The 16,384-nt window shown below is 50.5% G+C and overlaps 1 protein-coding gene across 7 annotated transcripts in view; it reads left to right on the plus strand.

Annotated features, from left to right (window-relative positions):
- The window catches only part of ASCC2 (activating signal cointegrator 1 complex subunit 2), a 39,268-nt gene that overhangs the window by 9,978 nt on the left and 12,906 nt on the right, over window positions 1-16,384 (plus strand). For 4 of the 7 annotated variants that reach the window (XM_011220202.3, XM_019795674.2, XM_034672753.1 and 1 more), the window contains 9 exons: window positions 1,309-1,438; window positions 6,238-6,305; window positions 7,370-7,480; window positions 8,585-8,697; window positions 12,709-12,783; window positions 13,160-13,267; window positions 13,504-13,572; window positions 13,732-13,809; window positions 15,120-15,300. In XM_011220202.3, coding sequence (XP_011218504.1) covers window positions 1,309-1,438; window positions 6,238-6,305; window positions 7,370-7,480; window positions 8,585-8,697; window positions 12,709-12,783; window positions 13,160-13,267; window positions 13,504-13,572; window positions 13,732-13,809; window positions 15,120-15,300 — 933 coding nt within the window. The remainder of the gene's footprint in view (window positions 1-1,308; window positions 1,439-6,237; window positions 6,306-7,369; window positions 7,481-8,584; window positions 8,698-12,708; window positions 12,784-13,159; window positions 13,268-13,503; window positions 13,573-13,731; window positions 13,810-15,119; window positions 15,301-16,384) is intronic. The other 3 variants (XM_002915575.4, XM_011220204.3, XM_034672752.1) reach the window with 2 other exon arrangements.

Here is a 16,384-nt window from a genome sequence, read left to right on the forward strand (position 1 = left end):
CCCTGATCCCGCGACAGGATGCCACCCGACACCGAGCACCCCTGTGCCAGACTCTCCAGCCCTGGGAAGGAAGGCTCTGGAAGTATCATGTTTCCTCTTTGTCTCTGCTCTGCCTTCATTCCCACCTTTGGGGAAGAAATCTGTGGCCACCCCTCTTATCTGTGAATTCACTGGGTCTGCGTTACATCCAGTGTTTTCATCAGTGGGAGGAGCTGAGGGCCCTTTGCCAGTTCACGGGTGACTGTGCCTTTTTTCATGCGTCAGAGGGTGAAAACATTGATTCTGATTTGTTAAAGGAACTTTTATGTGCTTTTTAAATAACTTTATTTTTCTCCCCCCGGTTTTAAAAATAACACCGTTTCTAAACAACTCAAACATTACAGAAATATTTTGTAGATAGTGAAAGTCACCACAAAATCCCTTTTCCCAAAAATAACACCATTATGGTGCATGTTCCTTCAGGGAACTTTTTTCCTTTTAATCTGTTTGTGTGTGTTGGAGTGCATATTTATTTTTACAATAGGATCTTGCCTTTTTTTTTTAACTTTTGTAATATGGAAATTTTCAAATATATGCCAAAGCATAATGAACCCCGTGTACCTATCACCCAGCTTCAACGATTATCAATATTTTGCCAATCTTATTTTCTTTCTTCCCCTGAGTTTTTTCTTCCTAGAGTATTTTATTTTATTTTTCCTGGAGGTTTTTCTTTTTGGGGGGTATTTGGGGTTTTTTTGAGGGAGAGAGAAAGAGTTCGAGTGCAGGGGCTGGGAGGTGTGGGCAGAGGGAGAGAGAGAATCTTAAGCAGGCTCCATACCCAGCACAGAGCCCAGCACGGGGCTCAGTCTCATGATCCCGAGATCATGACCTGAGCCAAGATCAAGAGCTGGACACTTAACTGACTGAGCCACCCAGGCGCCCCTTTCCTGGAGTATTTTAAAGCAGTTCCAAACATCCATAAAGCAATTCCAAACATTCCATAAATATTTTATTTTTATTTTATTTTTTTAAGTAAGCTCTACACCCAGTGTGGGGTTTGACCACAAGACCCCAAGATCAAAAGTTGCATGCTGTACTGCCTGAGCCAGCCAGGCGCCCCAACCCATAAGTATTTTAGAATGAATGCCCAACCAACTATTTAATACCATATTTTTGCTTCTTTGTACATTAAAATGAAGAATAGCTCTTGCTCCGGGTCAATATATGAAGCTCAGATGTCCCCCGTTGTTCCTTGTGAGTTTGCTATTACTTTACGAAGAGCATGCTTTTGGAAAGTCTCTCATCCTCTCTCTCTGCACTGTTCCCTAGGAACACTTCATTTCCCCTTCGGCATTTGGAGAAATCCTCTACAATAACTTCCTGTTTGACATCCCAAAGATCCTGGACCTCTGCGTGCTCTTTGGAAAAGGCAACTCGCCTTTGCTCCAGAAGATGATAGGTACGTAGGGCACAGGGCCTGGCGGGCTGCACAGCAACGGTCCCCACATGCCAGACTAGAGCACCTAGGTGAGCGCAGGGGGATTCAGAACTACAGTGGCTTGGATGTGACTTTGCAGATATATGCGTGTCAACTCCGAAAGACGCAACTAGGTGGCCATGGGGGAGTGGAGACAGCACTGTACCCCACGGTCCCTCAAGGATCTTAGTATTAGGCCAAACGTCAAACAGTTGAAGGAGTGGGAAGGTTTGCTTTGGCGGTAAGAGTAGGAACAGCAGTGATTGCTAACCTTTAGGTAAGTGCTCACTGGGGGCCCAGCACTCTGCTGAGCTCCTTGTATGTGATCTTAATTGATCCTCATGGCAGCCCTGTGATAGAACTCTGTAATCATCCCTATTTACAGGCAAGGAAACTGAGGTTAAAATGTAAGGGACTTGCCTAAAAGCCCATGACTAACAAGTGGCCAAGCTGGGATTTATGTCACGTAGGCCTGACTCTCGAGCTCTTCCTCTTTGTCGCTCCCTTCCTCCGGGATAATGGGGCTGCCCCAAAAGTCTCATGATTTGCAGTGTTGCTGAGAACAGTCAGAGACCGAGTTCAGAGAGGACTCTTCTGGGTTGAGAAAGGAATGACTTCAGCAGTTGGATCCCATCAGGAGGCAGTGGGCTGGAGGGTTCGATCAGAGACTGAAGTTTGGTTGGGATGCTGCAGAGGGAACAACACCGCAGTGTTGGGCCAGACACGGAGACCGGACACCACTGTCAGCCCTCCTCATCCTGGGATTTTAAGACACAGTCTTCCCAAATGCCCGATTTCAAAGCTAAGTTGTCCCTTGAAATGGTTTCCTTCCTTCCTCCTAATAAAAAAGGTAATAATAAAGGTAGTATAGGTTAATTTAGAAAGTTTGGGGAAAGGGGCACCTGGATGGCTCAGTCGTTAAACGTCTGCCTTTGGCTCAAGACGTGATCCCAGAGTTCTGGGATCGAGCCCCGCATCGGGCTCCTCTGGTGGGAGCCTGCTTCTTCCTCTCCCACTTCCCCTGCTTGTGTTCCCTCTCTCACTGGCTGTCTCTCTCTCTCTGTCAAATAAATAAATAAAATCGTTAAAAAAAAAAGAAAAGAAAGTTTGGGGAGAATATAAAGCATAAAGAAGCAGGAAAGCAGTTACCAAATTCCTGCACCCAGAGACAATCATTTCGTGATTATTTCCTTCCAGTCTTTTTTCTGCATGTTTTTCAAAAACATGTCAGAGCATAACGTATATGAAATTTCACATCCAGCCTTTTCATTGGAATGGCATCTGGTTTCTCATTCAAATCTAATTATTCCCTGATCAGTTCATTTCTTTTACTTGCCCAGAGAAAGACTCTTCATAATGTTACTGTAGGCCAAGGGCACAGGGTGAGTGAGCAAAACCAGGCCTGGTTAGAGAAACCATCATTAGGCCAGTTTGGTTAAAGTGGAGCATTCTAGGAGGGCAACAGCAGGAGATGGGGAAGAGGAAGCTGGGGCCAGATCGGGGAGGGCTCTGTGCCAACCATTAGCAACACTTGGGGAGAGCATCGCTTGGTGCACTCAGAAGGCAGGCCCTGCCTGGTTCACACCCCAGCCCTATTCCTGGCTGTGTCACTTTGTCCAAGCCAGTTACCCACTCTAGCCTCAGTTTTCACATTGGAAGAATGGGAAGACTAATGTTATATCTACCTTATAGGATGGTTGTGAGGATTAGCACAGTGCCTGGCTCATTATAAGCGCCTGGTGACTGTGAGCTTTTACTGTGATTAGGCCATGGTAGCTGCAAGGAGGAGCTGCCTGGTGTCCAGGTTAATTTGGTAGCATGCTGGTGCTACCAAAATTAACCAGGTAAGGGAAACCTAGGAGGAGGCCAGTGCTTTAGCGTGGGTTTGAAGGTGAGAGCCTGGTTGGGCTGAAGAGGACATCCTGGAGGTAGAATAAAGCAGGGCTTAGGGAGATCAGCTAGAGGGAAAAGTCAACAATTCTAAAGAAAACGGGTGTCGGACGCAGGAAAAGGGCCTTTCGGGCGGGGCGGGGGTGGGGGTATTGCAAGTGGAGGCACAGTCAGTGTTAGATCGGCAGGGTGCGAGATGCCGTGCAGATTCAGGGGGAGAGGATTTCTGGCCCCAGTTCCAGGTGGGCAAGGGTGGAGTGAGAAAGCTCCTAATCTTTTGAGTCACTGACTTCTTTGAGAATCAGATGAAAGCTCATCCCCAGAAAAACATACCCCCTTACAGATTTTGAGGTGTTTCAGGATGTTTTTATCCCCCAGATGGAGAACCCTTGAATGGCTTATTTAGGAGAGCCCTTTCTTTGGCTCCTAGAGGGTGGTTCATGGAAAAGAAGGCAGGCCAGGCATCGGGAGCCCCTTCATCGTGTGTGTATTGGGGGGGGTGTTGAGGGGGTGTGGAGGAGGGGCCTGTAGACACACATGCGTGCGCACGCACACACACACACACACACACACACACACCAGCTCTCTTTCCAGCCCTTGAGCAGAAGGCACAACAAGGGGCAGCCTCCACTGTCTCTACCACAGAAGCTCTTGAGCAAAGCAGATCAGCTATAGTAACAATGTTGACAAGGGAGAGAAGGAGGGAACAAGCGGATTGGCCAATCGTCCTTTGGGCGGAAGCGCAGCCCTTACCTGGCACTCTCCCACCCGCCTCAACCCTTCTGCACAAACACACCTTACTTTTTTTTAACCTCAAGATTGGTATTCTGAGTCAGTAAGTGTAATTCTGAAAGCAGGGCCTTTCAGTTAGACTCTTGGAGCTGCTTTGTGAAAGCAGGAGTATGTCAGGCCTTGGCCCCATCGAAGACTGCACTGATCTCTTTGGCAATACCTTCCCTTCACCCTGGGTTTCTGAACTGCTGTAGTCTGAGGAGGATGCTGCTGTTGTCCCTTACTTCGAAAGTCAGATCTTTGCCGTCACTGGATCAGATAAAGGAGAGGAAAGGGTCAGTTGTGAAATGTTATCTGTTTTGATGCTTGTAAAACATCCCTGTTACTCAGGCATAAGCACTAGAAGGATTATGAAAGAGGGCCCTACCCTGGGCCAGGTGGTTAGGGCGCAGTGGGGTCTACCGTATGGTACTGGGGGGAGACCGGCTCCTGACGCCTGAGTCAGGAGGCACTGCCTGGAGAAGATGACACCTGCCTTATGGCGGACTTAACTGTGGGAGATCACTCCAAGCGGAGGGGACAGGGCTTGTTCTCTGAGGTTGAAGAGGTACAAGAGAGGAATGCAGCCCAGGAAATGGGGAGAGGGGGGCTGGAGATGCTCTCTGGGCCAGATCTCACATGGCCCTCTGTGCTCTGGTCAGGAGTTCAGACTTGACCTTGAGGATACCATCGGATGGGAGGGTTCGGGAGAAAGAACAGAGGTTGGTGGGGAGACAGCTCAGTCCCTCCTTGCTGTCAACGGTAGGAGGCGGGCACAGATGGTCAGGGAGTACCTTCACAGGTTGAGGGATCAGGACCCATCTGGAGGTGGGATGCGCTGACCAAGCTCGTGCTGGTAAAACTCTGGCTTCTGGAGTCAAGGAACAAAGTGGCATCTAAGAAAGTATTTACAGAAAGTCCAGCTACACAGTGACTTTCTTCCTCATCCCACCTGGCCTTTGACCTCATTGATTTTCAAATCCTCTGGGTTGGGGCAAGGGCTCCCCTTGGTTTTCATTAAGGAAACCAAGGACAGACCTGCACAAAGACAAAGGACGCCTAGAATTCAGCACAGCCTGGCAGACAGCCTTAGACGTTGGGATTGTAGCAGGCTGAAGAACCCTGGCCTCTTCTTAAGGGTGTTGGTATTTTGCATCATCATGTCTCCTGGCTAGCTATGATTTTCCCTTCCTCCCTCGCCAGTTGGGCAGCCGGAACACTTGGTTTCTGTTCCAGTTACCATATGCTCTAACCTACGCACTCAGCGCAGCAGCAGCGCTTGGAGGTAGTAAACATTCGGAAAGGAGCTTTGTTTTATAGGAACAACTGCAAATGTGTGGTAAACCTGTCTCTAGGTCCCTCCCAGGCCTCTCCACTTGGAGGAGGATAGATTAATATGGCTAACATATTCAAAAACAGAGAGCAAGAGAATTTCCAGACAAATTTCTCCCTAGAGTCTCCTAACATTATTAGAGGCGTGGCCTGGCGAGAATCCTGGATTGTAGCATCCAGGTTTCTTGAGCAAAGCGATCATATCTCCTGATTTTCCTGGATGACTAACTCCCACTTCCAAAGCCAATGCTGTCATACAAGGCACGGTGCCCAAGTATGATCACTCCCTGGGGACATCAGGGTGAGCTGGTTTGACCAGGGCAGGCCTTTTATTTTTTTTTAAGATTTTTTTTTTGTTGTTAATTTGAGAGAGAAAGAACACAAGTAGGGGCAGAAGCAGGAGCAGAGGGAGAAGCAGACTCCCCTTTGAGCAGAGAGCCCAACGTGGGGCTCGATCCGAGGCCCTGGGATTATGACCTGAGCTGAAGGCAGACACTTAACTGACTGAGCCACCCAGGCACTCCCAGGGCAGGCCTTTTATGTAATTCGCTAGGCAGAGGTGCTTAAAAGGTTAAATTGTACTGAGTAAAGTCCTCCCTCATGCTGGGGAAGTTTCTAGGCTGGGCCAAAGCTCTGTGCCAGCAGGGCCTGGGGCCAGGACTGCTCTGGTGCAGACAGGCTTAGGAAAAGGGAGAAAGGTCACAGAACATGCTGGCAACCATTTGTAATGTGTCCTCCCCTCCCCCACCCTCTTTTCCCAATTCCTACCTTTTTTTTTCTCTTTTCAGGAAACATCTTTACCCAGCAGCCAAGTTATTATAATGACCTGGATGAAACCATGCCCATCATCCTTCAGGTACCAGCTCTCAGCCCTGCCCAGATCCCCTCCCCAACCTGATGGTATGTCCCTGGACTTTCCTGGAAGAGCCGTAGAAACGTTTACTCCCCACCCCTCTCCAGCCCCATCTCCAGACAGTCTCTGTGTCCTGCCCCTCAGCACACCCTTTCAAATTAGCCCTTTTCCGCACTTGAACAGAACTGAAATCTAAGGGCTGTCTAGCACTCATCCAAAAAGAGCTTAAATTGTGTGCTGTTTGCCAACAGCCATAAGCCTCTAAGGACACCCCTCTAAGAGACCTGTGTTTCTCAAATAAGAGCTTTAAAGTTCTATAAAACTGTTTTAGAATATAATAATGTTCATTGTAGAAAATCTGGAAAATATAAACAAAAAATAAAAAACAGAAAGAGGAAGATTAACCCATCATCCCACCCACCAAGAGATTCTACTATTCACGATAACGTTTAGGGTAGTTACGGGCTGGCATACTTAAAGATGGCGCAATGAGTGCAAGACTTACATGATTTTACATTGGGCTCTGTTTCCTCCTCACTGTTGATTTGTCTTTGATTTCAGTATATTTCCATAAATCACCATCTCCAGAGGATCCAAAACATATATTGTTGAATATATATCTTCAATTTCATTACCATACACTTGCCCAGCATATCCATGCAGATAATTTCTATAGGAATCTGGGGACTCTTCATACATTTTGTCTTTTTTTTTTTTTTTTTTTTTTTTAAGTTTTATTTAAGTAACCTCTGCACCCATCGTGGGGCTCAAACTCACGACCCTGAGATCAAGAGCCACAAGCTCTTGCGACTGAGCCAGCCAGGTGCCCCTTTTTTGTCTTTTTAGTCCTCACCACAATGCTGTAAGAATAACCCCCATTATCCCCATTTTACAGTTTCCACTCTGACCCCGTGCCCTGTCGTTATCTCAGCTGGTTTCTTGGGAACACTGGCACGTATTTGAAAGATTCAAAGGCAGCTTTCAGATCACCCGTCCCTGACTGCAGGTCAGGGGTCCTAGCTGCTGCTTTGACAGGACGTGGGAGAAACCCTTCTTGTGTCTCACAGGTTTTCAGCAATATCCTCCAGCACTGTGGTTTGCAAGGGGACGGGGCCGGCGCCACACCCCAGAAACTCGAGGAGAGGGGCCGGTTGACCCCCAGTGACATGCCTCTCCTGGTGAGGTTGCCCTTCAGCCCAGCCTCTTTCTGTCTAGCACAGGACCCGACAGCTTCTTCCCCTGCTTGTGGCCCTTTTCCCCAGCTCCGGAAGCAGCTATTCCCATCACACAGGCTTAGAGCGTTTCAGCAGGCTTTTTATTTTTCTCTGGGAGCTTCCTTTATGGGGTAGTGGAAAGAACAGGGAACTAGAGTTCAGAGGATGGAGGTTCAGTCTTCACATAGCTCAGCACAATGAGCTCATTCATGTTACTCATTGAGCCCTGTGTCCAGTCCGCATATTTGTACTGACGAGGCTCCCGTGTGTGCCGAGCCTTCAGGATAAAGCAGCGGGCAAAGGCAGACGGGGCACCTGCTCTCACGGGACTTGCAGTCTAAGACAGGTGAATAAGGAGCACAGACATGCATCAGGCCTTATGCTAATAAGTACGGAGATAGAACGGGAAAGAGGCACTGTGAGCTGCCTTCTTGGAACTTGCAATCTCATGGGAAAATGGACATTAAACAGGTGTTTCAGAAAGAGACACACTGAGTTCTGGGGGCACAAGTCGTTTTACCTGCCTGAACCTCAGTTTCCTAATATGTAAACTAGAGACCCGAACAGCTGCTCAGCCTACTTTTTAGAGTTGTCAAGAGACTCTGGAACATGTATAAGAAAGCGCTCCATGTTCTGTATACCCTCTTTAAAATGTACAGAAAGCGTGGGCTGGATATTCTTGTCCTCAGTGGGATGTACCTTCTACGTAGGACCACAGGCATTGTCTTGAGGTTCAGGGGTTGGTGCTCCTTCAGCTTAGAAGAGAGAACTGTATTATCTTAGAACTAGAAGTAACCCCAGAGATCCTCGGGTGGGTGCCCATTGGGGCTACGGTAGGGAGACCTAAGGCAGGGCGATTGAGTAACTGGTCCAGATCATGCTCCTGGAGATGGACCGTCCAGGCTTCACGCAGACCTCCAGTGATCCCTTCCCCTCCAGTGATCCCTTCCCCTCCACACGGCATCTGCCTGTTGCCTCCCACTGGTTTTGTCAGCTTTGTCTCATACCCACCACAGAGCTGTGTATGGGGGCAGAGGAGAATAATGCAGTGTTTTCTTTTGGCAACAGGAATTAAAAGACATTGTTCTCTACCTTTGTGATACCTGCACTACGCTCTGGGCCTTTCTGGATATCTTCCCCTTGGCTTGCCAAACATTCCAGAAACATGACTTCTGTTACAGGTACTGCAGTAGTTCCGACTGCTGAAGTAGTGGTTCTAGTTGCCGTCCACATTCAGCAGATATTTACTGGGTACTTAGAATGTGTCGGGCGCTCTTCCAACCTGGGGATACAGTAGTGAAGAGGACAGGTGAGGCTCCTACTTGTGTGGAACCTGCATTTTTTCTTTTTTTTTTTAAGATTTTTTTTTTTTTTTTAATTTATGTGAGAGAGAGGGAGAGCATGCACGAGCAGGGAGGAGGGGCAGAGGGAGAGGAAGAAGCAGACTCCCTGCTGAGCAAGGTGCCCGATGTGGGACTCGATCCCAGGACCCTGGGATCATGACCTGAGCCAAAGGCAGATACTTAATGACTGAGCCATCCAGGCTCCCTGGAACCTGCATTTTACAAGCATTCCCATTTTTTGGGTAACAACTAAGTAGGGAAGGGGAAAAAAAAAAAACCACCAACCAAGAATAGGGCAGTTTTAGTTCAGTTCCGTTGTTTCAAAGCCCCTCTCATGGGCAGGCACAAAGCAGTAACAGATCATAAGAAGTGGTCTGAGGACTTCAGCATCTGGTCTAGAGTGGAGCACATGCAAAGAAACAAGCAGATATGCTCCCATGTGGGGCTGGCTGCTGTGGGCATAGTATGAAGCACTCTGGGAACACAGAGGAGGGAGGCAAAATTCTGTCTGGTGAAGTAAGAGGTTTCATGATGGCCCTTGAGTGAGAATGGACAGGAACCTTCCAGACAGAAGGATTACAGTGGCAGGAAGGGCATTCCAGGCAGGCGGTGTGAAGGTGGGAAGACCCAGAGGGTGTCCAGGGGAGAGCCAGGGAGTGGAGTGGGGTGAGGCAGGGCCCAAATCAGCAGGAAAAGGAGCAGCTAACAGCAAGAGACGCTCTGGAGAGGTTGGTAGAAGACAGATTGTGAGGAGCCCTGACCTTGCTGGCAGGGAGTGGGGTCTTTATTCTGTAGGAGCAGAGGGAGAAGCTGGGAGCTTTTATCCAGCGGAGTTACAGAAAGATCCTGCCAGGATGAGGAAAGATGTAAGGAGGGAGAGCCTCCTTCCCCACTTAACATCGGGAGCGTCTGCCTACTCCTTGTGCAGTGAAAAAGGGGTGCCGGGACCTGGGCTGGTAACCTGCACGTTGCCTGGCAACGGGGGGGGGGCGGTGCTGGCCTGTTCTCAGTGGCCTCTGGCTGTTGCTCTTGCCAGACATCTCTCCCCACCGTTTGCAGGAGCTCCTGGGAGCTGCCCAGCTCTGCGCACTCAGCCGTCAGTCCATTCAGTCATTTCTTGCCCATTCAACAAAACATGTATGTAGCACTGACCTGTGTCAGAGGCGGCAACTGGCACTCTGACCCCTCCTGGGTCTCCTCAGCTCGAGAACATCACATGCGAGGACTGATCAGCCTGTGAGCATGTTAGAATAAAGCGCCAATCGGCACTCTGCCCAGAAGAAAGGGGTTAGGATGGGCCTGTAGCTGTCCCCTTTTGGAAAAGGTATCTTTTCTCATGGTTAAAGTGGCAAATGCTCATAGGAAATTTGGAAAATCCCCAAAGGTAGAAAATTAAAATCACTATGAGAGATCATGCTGTTCTTAGGATTTTGTATCCTGCTTCTCTTCACTTACCATAGGCATTTTCTTTTCTTTTCTTTTTTTTAAAGTAAACTACCCCTAATGTGAGGTTCAAACTCTCAACCCCGTGATCAAGGGTCACATGCTTTACTGACTGAGCCCGCCAGGTGCCCCCATAGGCATTTTCCCATTTTGTTAAAGCATCTTCCCAGACGTGGCACAGATTGCTTTTGAAAGGGTCTTTGGAAACAGGGTAATTTTTGGAAAAACTAACTTTCCTGCAAGGGACAGTGAGGGCAGGTGAGCAGCTCCACCCATCTCAGGGTGAGGAGGAAGAAAGGAAAACAGGGTTGACTACAAGCCTTTGACCCACAAACAGCCCAGGGCTGGCCCTGCCTGTTCACACTGTGCTGGAGGCCAGGAACGCCCCGCTGAGCAAATGCCTCCACCTCAGTGCCCGCAACTTTCTGGAAGGGGCTACAGTTACCAGACAGCTCTGTGGTTAATCCTCTCAGAACAATCTCCTTCCTCCCAGACATCCTCAAGTATATCGGAGTACCTCTGTCACTTAATTTTATGAATGAATAATATGTTCACATGGGTCAAAACTCAAAAGATATGAAATATATAGTGAGGGGTACTTGGCTGGCTCAGTCAGTGGAGCATGCAACTCTTGATCTCTGGGTCATGAGTTCAAGCCCTATATTTGGTGTAGAGCTTACTTAAAACTAATAGTAATAATAATAAAATATATATGTATATATAAAATACAGTCTACCTCTTCCCCTTCCCCAGGTCCCATTCTCACACACCACCATTGTTAGGGATTTTTTGTGGAGTTTTCCAGAGATATGCATATAAATATAAGCAAATGTGCACATTACGTATCACCCCCTCTGCCTTTTATTTTTATTTTTTTTAAGATTTTATTTATTTTTAGAAAGGGAGAGGGCGAGCAGGGAGAGGGGCAGAGGGAGAGCAAGAATCTCAAGGAGACTCCCTGCTGGGCACAGAGCCTGATGTGGGGCTCGACCCCATGAACCTGTGATCATGACCTGAGCTGAAACCTAGAGTCAGATGCTTAATCAACTGAGCCACCCAGGCACCCACCCCCACCCCCTGCCTTTTCAATTAACTGCCAACATATTATGAGTACTATATGTACTGTTTGCATTTTATTTAATTAAATAATTTGTTAAACAACAAATTTATTTCTCACAGTTCTACAGGCTGGGTGCGTTTTATTTTCAAATTTAGTATGTATCAGTACACAAAGCAACCTCAATCTTTGGTATGGCTAGATAGAATTCCGTTGTACTGTATGGAATACCGGACCCCAGAGATCGACATGTAGGTTTTTTTCAGTTGTTTGCTCTTACAGAAAAATGTTACAAAGAATAACTGCACATACATCATTTTGCACCTTTGCAAGTACATCTGAGGAATATATTCCTAGAAGTAGACTCACAAGAACAGATGGTTTGTGCATTTAAAATTTTCATAGATCTCGCCAAATCGCCCTCCACAGGGGTTGTTCCAGTTTACCCCTCCCACCAGCAGTGTATCCTGGTAACACCTGAGTCTCTTTGGGCCAGACTGCCCCCTCTGCCTTTTTCTGGGTGCCACGCTGTGGGCCTAGAAAGCCTGCCTCTTTGGGCCTAGGTACCCTCTGCTGCATACGGGACTACACTAGTGTAGAAGTTGCCAGAATCCAGCCAGTCGATAGTGAAGTGTTTACAGAGCACCTGCTATGCATTCAGCAGCGGTCCTAGGCCCTGAGGCTACAGGTCCGGCTTTGGGAAGCCTAAGCTATTCAGAGGAAGAGCCGGACCACCAAAGAGAGGCAGGTGCACTTGCAGTTGCAAGGGTGACATGTTCTGAGTGCTGCACACCTAGTTCGGGGAAGGAGTCATCACGTGGGTGAGCATCACGAGGAAGCGTGTGCCTGGGGCAGAGAGTTAGAATCTGGGTTGGGAAGGGGGGGTGGGTGTGAGGCTGCCGAGGTGAGAAGCAAGGTTGGCTACTCTGTGCCAGCTATGGGTATACCAGAGAAAGGAGTTACAGCCTGATGTCATGGGAGGTAGGGAGCTGCTGACAGGCTTGAGCAAACAAAAAGAGTGATCTCGTTTGTTTCTCAAGCCTCGGTGAGTTCCGAGTAGCCCTCTCATTGCTCTGTGAGCAGGAGCCTGTTTGGGCCTCGGTGTCCCGAATGAAAGGGGGCTGCAGCTACAGATCACTTCTCACGAGGCTCTCCCTGCACCAGCCACAGAGGGCCCAATCTGGGGTGAGCTTGGGGAAGAGCCGGGGTGGTGCCGGGAGCAAATCGCTGTGGTGACGACTTGGGAGCAAGAAATGGGCCTTGCCCCTTCCCACGGGTTGCTGTGATTTTCTGATGAAGTGTGGTGTTTATGAACTAAGCCCACCTTCTCCCCATGTGCACCTCCACAGACTGGCTTCCTTTTATGAAATCGCCATTCCTGAGCTGGAGTCCGCGATGAAAAAGAGGAGGCTGGAAGACAGCAAGTGAGCAGGGGACAAAACCGAGTTCCTCGTCGTGGTGGAGAGAGCGTCCCCATCTCGAAGAACGATGGGGTGGCCCACAGAGCGTGCAGCTCCAGCTTCAGTGTCCCCGCCGAGCAGCCCCCCGGCCGCTGCGTCCTCGCCTTTCCCCCTCAGCTCGGCGCGCTGGTTTCCCACCCACTGTTTAAACGAGAGGCGGCCCTGGAATCAGCTGGCCTCTCAGGGCCTGTAACCTTTTGCCAACTGCTGTCCACACTGAATTGTGAAGCTGTCTTAGCCCTGGGAAGGGACACCTGCGACTGTTGAGAATAAGCTCCCTCTGGGCCTTTTTATCTCCTAAATCTCTATTTTTTTTCCTCTCTCTGTCTGGCTATCAAAGGCTGCTAGGTGACCTGTGGCAGAGGCTGTCCCATTCCAGGAAGAAGCTGCTGGAGATTTTTCACATCCTCATAAACCAGATCTGCCTTCTCCCTGTCCTGGAAAGCAGGTGAGTCCTTGGGAGCAGCTGCCAGGGCGGGAGAGCCCCCTTCCCAAGCCTAGCAGAGGCGGCCCCCTCACTTCATCTGCCCCCTCCCCTGCTCAGCGGAGATGGGGAAAAGAGACACAGGCCTCTTTTCCTCTAACTGGCCTGAGGCCTCGCAGAGGAGCGGGCCGGGCGGCAGGGAGGGGAGCTACAGATCATTTGCATCGAGTGAGCTCATCTTCCCTGGTGTCCTGTTCCAGCTGTGACAACATTCAGGGCTTCATTGAAGAGTTCCTTCAGATCTTCAGCTCCTTGCTGCAGGAGAAGAGGTGAGTGTGGCTGAGCCAGGACCAGTCCGCACAAGGCCTTACATACTAAAGCCTCTGCCATAAGCTCACCATGGTCTAAGGTTCTGAGATTTGTGGTTGGGCAGCAGACCAGCACGCCTGTTGCCCCAGCCTTGTCCCTTCTGTCTGCTCTCTGCCCAGCAGGTTCCTCCGGGACTACGACACCCTCTTCCCTGTGGCCGATGATGTCAGCTTGCTACAGCAGGCCTCCACCGTCTTGTATCCTTCTTCCACAGCCCCTGGGACAGGACCTGGCCTGGCCAGGTTGGAGATGGGCTGCTAGGACCCAGAGGAGCAGAGGGAGGTTTAGCCCCAGAACCCACCGGTCAGCCAGCTGTCCCCAGAGTGCCTGCCAAAGCCCCAGTCCCTGTTTCTGGAGGAGGTGACTACTCTGAGCCTCAGAGCCGGGTGGGGTTGGAGTCCTGTGTTCTGTAGGTGTTTACTGAGTGTCTGGGCCTGTGTGACCAATGTGGACTCGGCCCTGCTCTCACAGACCTCGTTGCAGGAGGGGAGACAGACAAGTAAACAAGCAAGCTCAGGGTAAGGCTATGAGACAGAAGTGATAGCCGAGCTGAGAACCGCAGAAGAAAGTAGAGGAGGCCAAGCCCAGAGCAAAGTGTTCCCAGTGGATGGAGGATGGAGAGGCCCAACTGGGGAGCCCACAGACAAGTTTTGTGTAGATCGCAGGGCGGGGCTGGGGTCTAGTGGGAGGAGCCTATGGCATCGCAGATGAGCTGGGGCTCAGCAGACCTGCACGGCTCTGGGGTGACTGTCACTGAGTTTGGACTCTGTCCTACAAGCACTGGGGTGTCATGGAAGGGTGTGAAACAGGGAGGAACAGGGTCAGTTTTATACTTTGGGAAAGCTCTGTCTGGCACAGGGAGGAGAACAGACGGGCCTGGGACCTCTATGAGGCCCAGGGGCTGGTAAGAGGGCTGTTGCTGGCATCCAGGCATGGCCATTGGGGGTGTGGATTTGAAGGAGAAGGAGGGAGACTAGGACAACTCTCAGATGTCCGGCTTGGCAGTGTCCAGAGTGGTAGAGAGAGAGGGAGGAATGACAGGGAGGAGGGCCTGTGGGCCATTTTGGAGGCTGGGTGAGGTTGCTCAGTCTCACCTCAGGGATACCCTCTGGGCCCCCAGCCTTTGCAGGAAGCCCTCAGCTAGTTGGACAGGAAGCTGGGTGGCAGTACCCCCCTCAGGCCCTCCTCCTGGGGGTCAGTGCAGAAGAGGAGCTGCTGGTTCACCCAAATATCACGTCCCAGGATGCCCCTGGACCTGTCTTCATCCCGAGCTGCTTCCTGCTGTGTGGCAGGTACTAGGTTTCAAGACCAGTGTGGTCGTGGTCTGGCCTGTTTCCCCACGCATCCCGGGTGCCCGTCATGCCCACTGGGTACAGCCCAGCTAGCCACTAACACAAGTCATAGCATCAGATGCTGGGGAGGGACTGAGAGATTGCGCTGCCTCAGAGCGAGGGATGCAGAAGAGACGCTGGCACCCAAGAGAGAGCCGCCTTAACACGTGTCACAGGGATGAGACCCGGACTGCCTACATCCTGCATGCAGTCGAGAGTGCGTGGGAAGGAGTGGACCGACGGAAAGCCACAGATGCGAAAGACCCACCGGCGGCCGAGGATCCTAACGGGGTCATTGCACCAGCAGAGCCAGTCGGTGGACCATCCTCACGTCCCGAAAACTCAGAGGAAGAGGAGGTGTGTAGAGTCTGGAGTGCCGTTTTCCCCTGCTTCGCCTGCCCCTTCCCAGAATCCTCTCCCTTCGTGGTTTCTGCTTTCAGAGAAAAAGGTTTCTTTTGGAATTGACAGCCTCGAGCTGCCTTTAGAGAGCCCTGTGAGTCGCTTCAGCTGCCAAAACGCGAGTCTCCCCCTATAAAGGGAAGCGATGGAGCTTTCTCCCCGTGAAGTCCTCCCCGGAACTCTCCTCTCAGCGGATCACGGTGGTGCTGCTCTGGCTGCAGTGGAGAGCGGCGCCCGGTCTCCCTGCTGGGCCAGCCTGGATGCCCCGCCATGGGACCGCAGGGCTCCACTGAGCCAGTTTGGAAGCCCCTGATCTAGTACTTTCTCTCCAGGCCTCTCCAGAACTCGCCCAGTCTACAGCTGTACGGATTGGCCCTTGAGCCCAGGACTCTTCCCTGCATGTGGGAGGCGGCATGATGTAGGGACTAAGGCCACCCGGCCTCTGGGGTCAGACAGCTCTGGGGTGTACCAGCTTCTGCCACTCACCAGCTGTGTGGCCTTCACCTCTAGCCTCTGTTCCCCATCTACAAGTGGGGCCAGTCACCATCCCTGCCTCCACAAGTTTGTTGGGATTCCCAGAGCAGTTGTGTGGAGAACCCCAAGCCCAGCTGGCCCTCTGTGCTCTGTTAACAGACGCTACTCTCCTTCCTGTTAGACTCAGGCCCGTGACTCACTGGGCCTTGGAAAGTGACAGTCCTCTCCACCTTTCCCACCCCCTTCCCCAATTTGGTTTCTTAGCTGAGACATGGATGATTTTTATTGTTTGTTTGATTTGCGAATTTCCTGACATGAAAAACCTAACACAACCCAATCACATCAAGCAGGATACGGACTGAATCCCCCCTCTTCTTTTTTTTTTTTTTTAAAGATTTTATTTATTCATTTGACAGAGAGACAGCCAGCGAGAGAGGGAACACAGGCAGGGGGAGTGGGAGAGGAAAGTAGGCTCCCAGCGGAGGAGCCCGATGTGGGGCTCGATCCCAGGACCCCGGGATCACACCCTGAGCCGAAGGCAGACGCTTAACAACTTCAGGCACCCCTG

This window comes from Ailuropoda melanoleuca, chromosome 12 (genome assembly GCF_002007445.2).
Source record: "Ailuropoda melanoleuca isolate Jingjing chromosome 12, ASM200744v2, whole genome shotgun sequence".
Classification (NCBI taxonomy): Eukaryota; Metazoa; Chordata; class Mammalia; order Carnivora; family Ursidae; genus Ailuropoda; species Ailuropoda melanoleuca.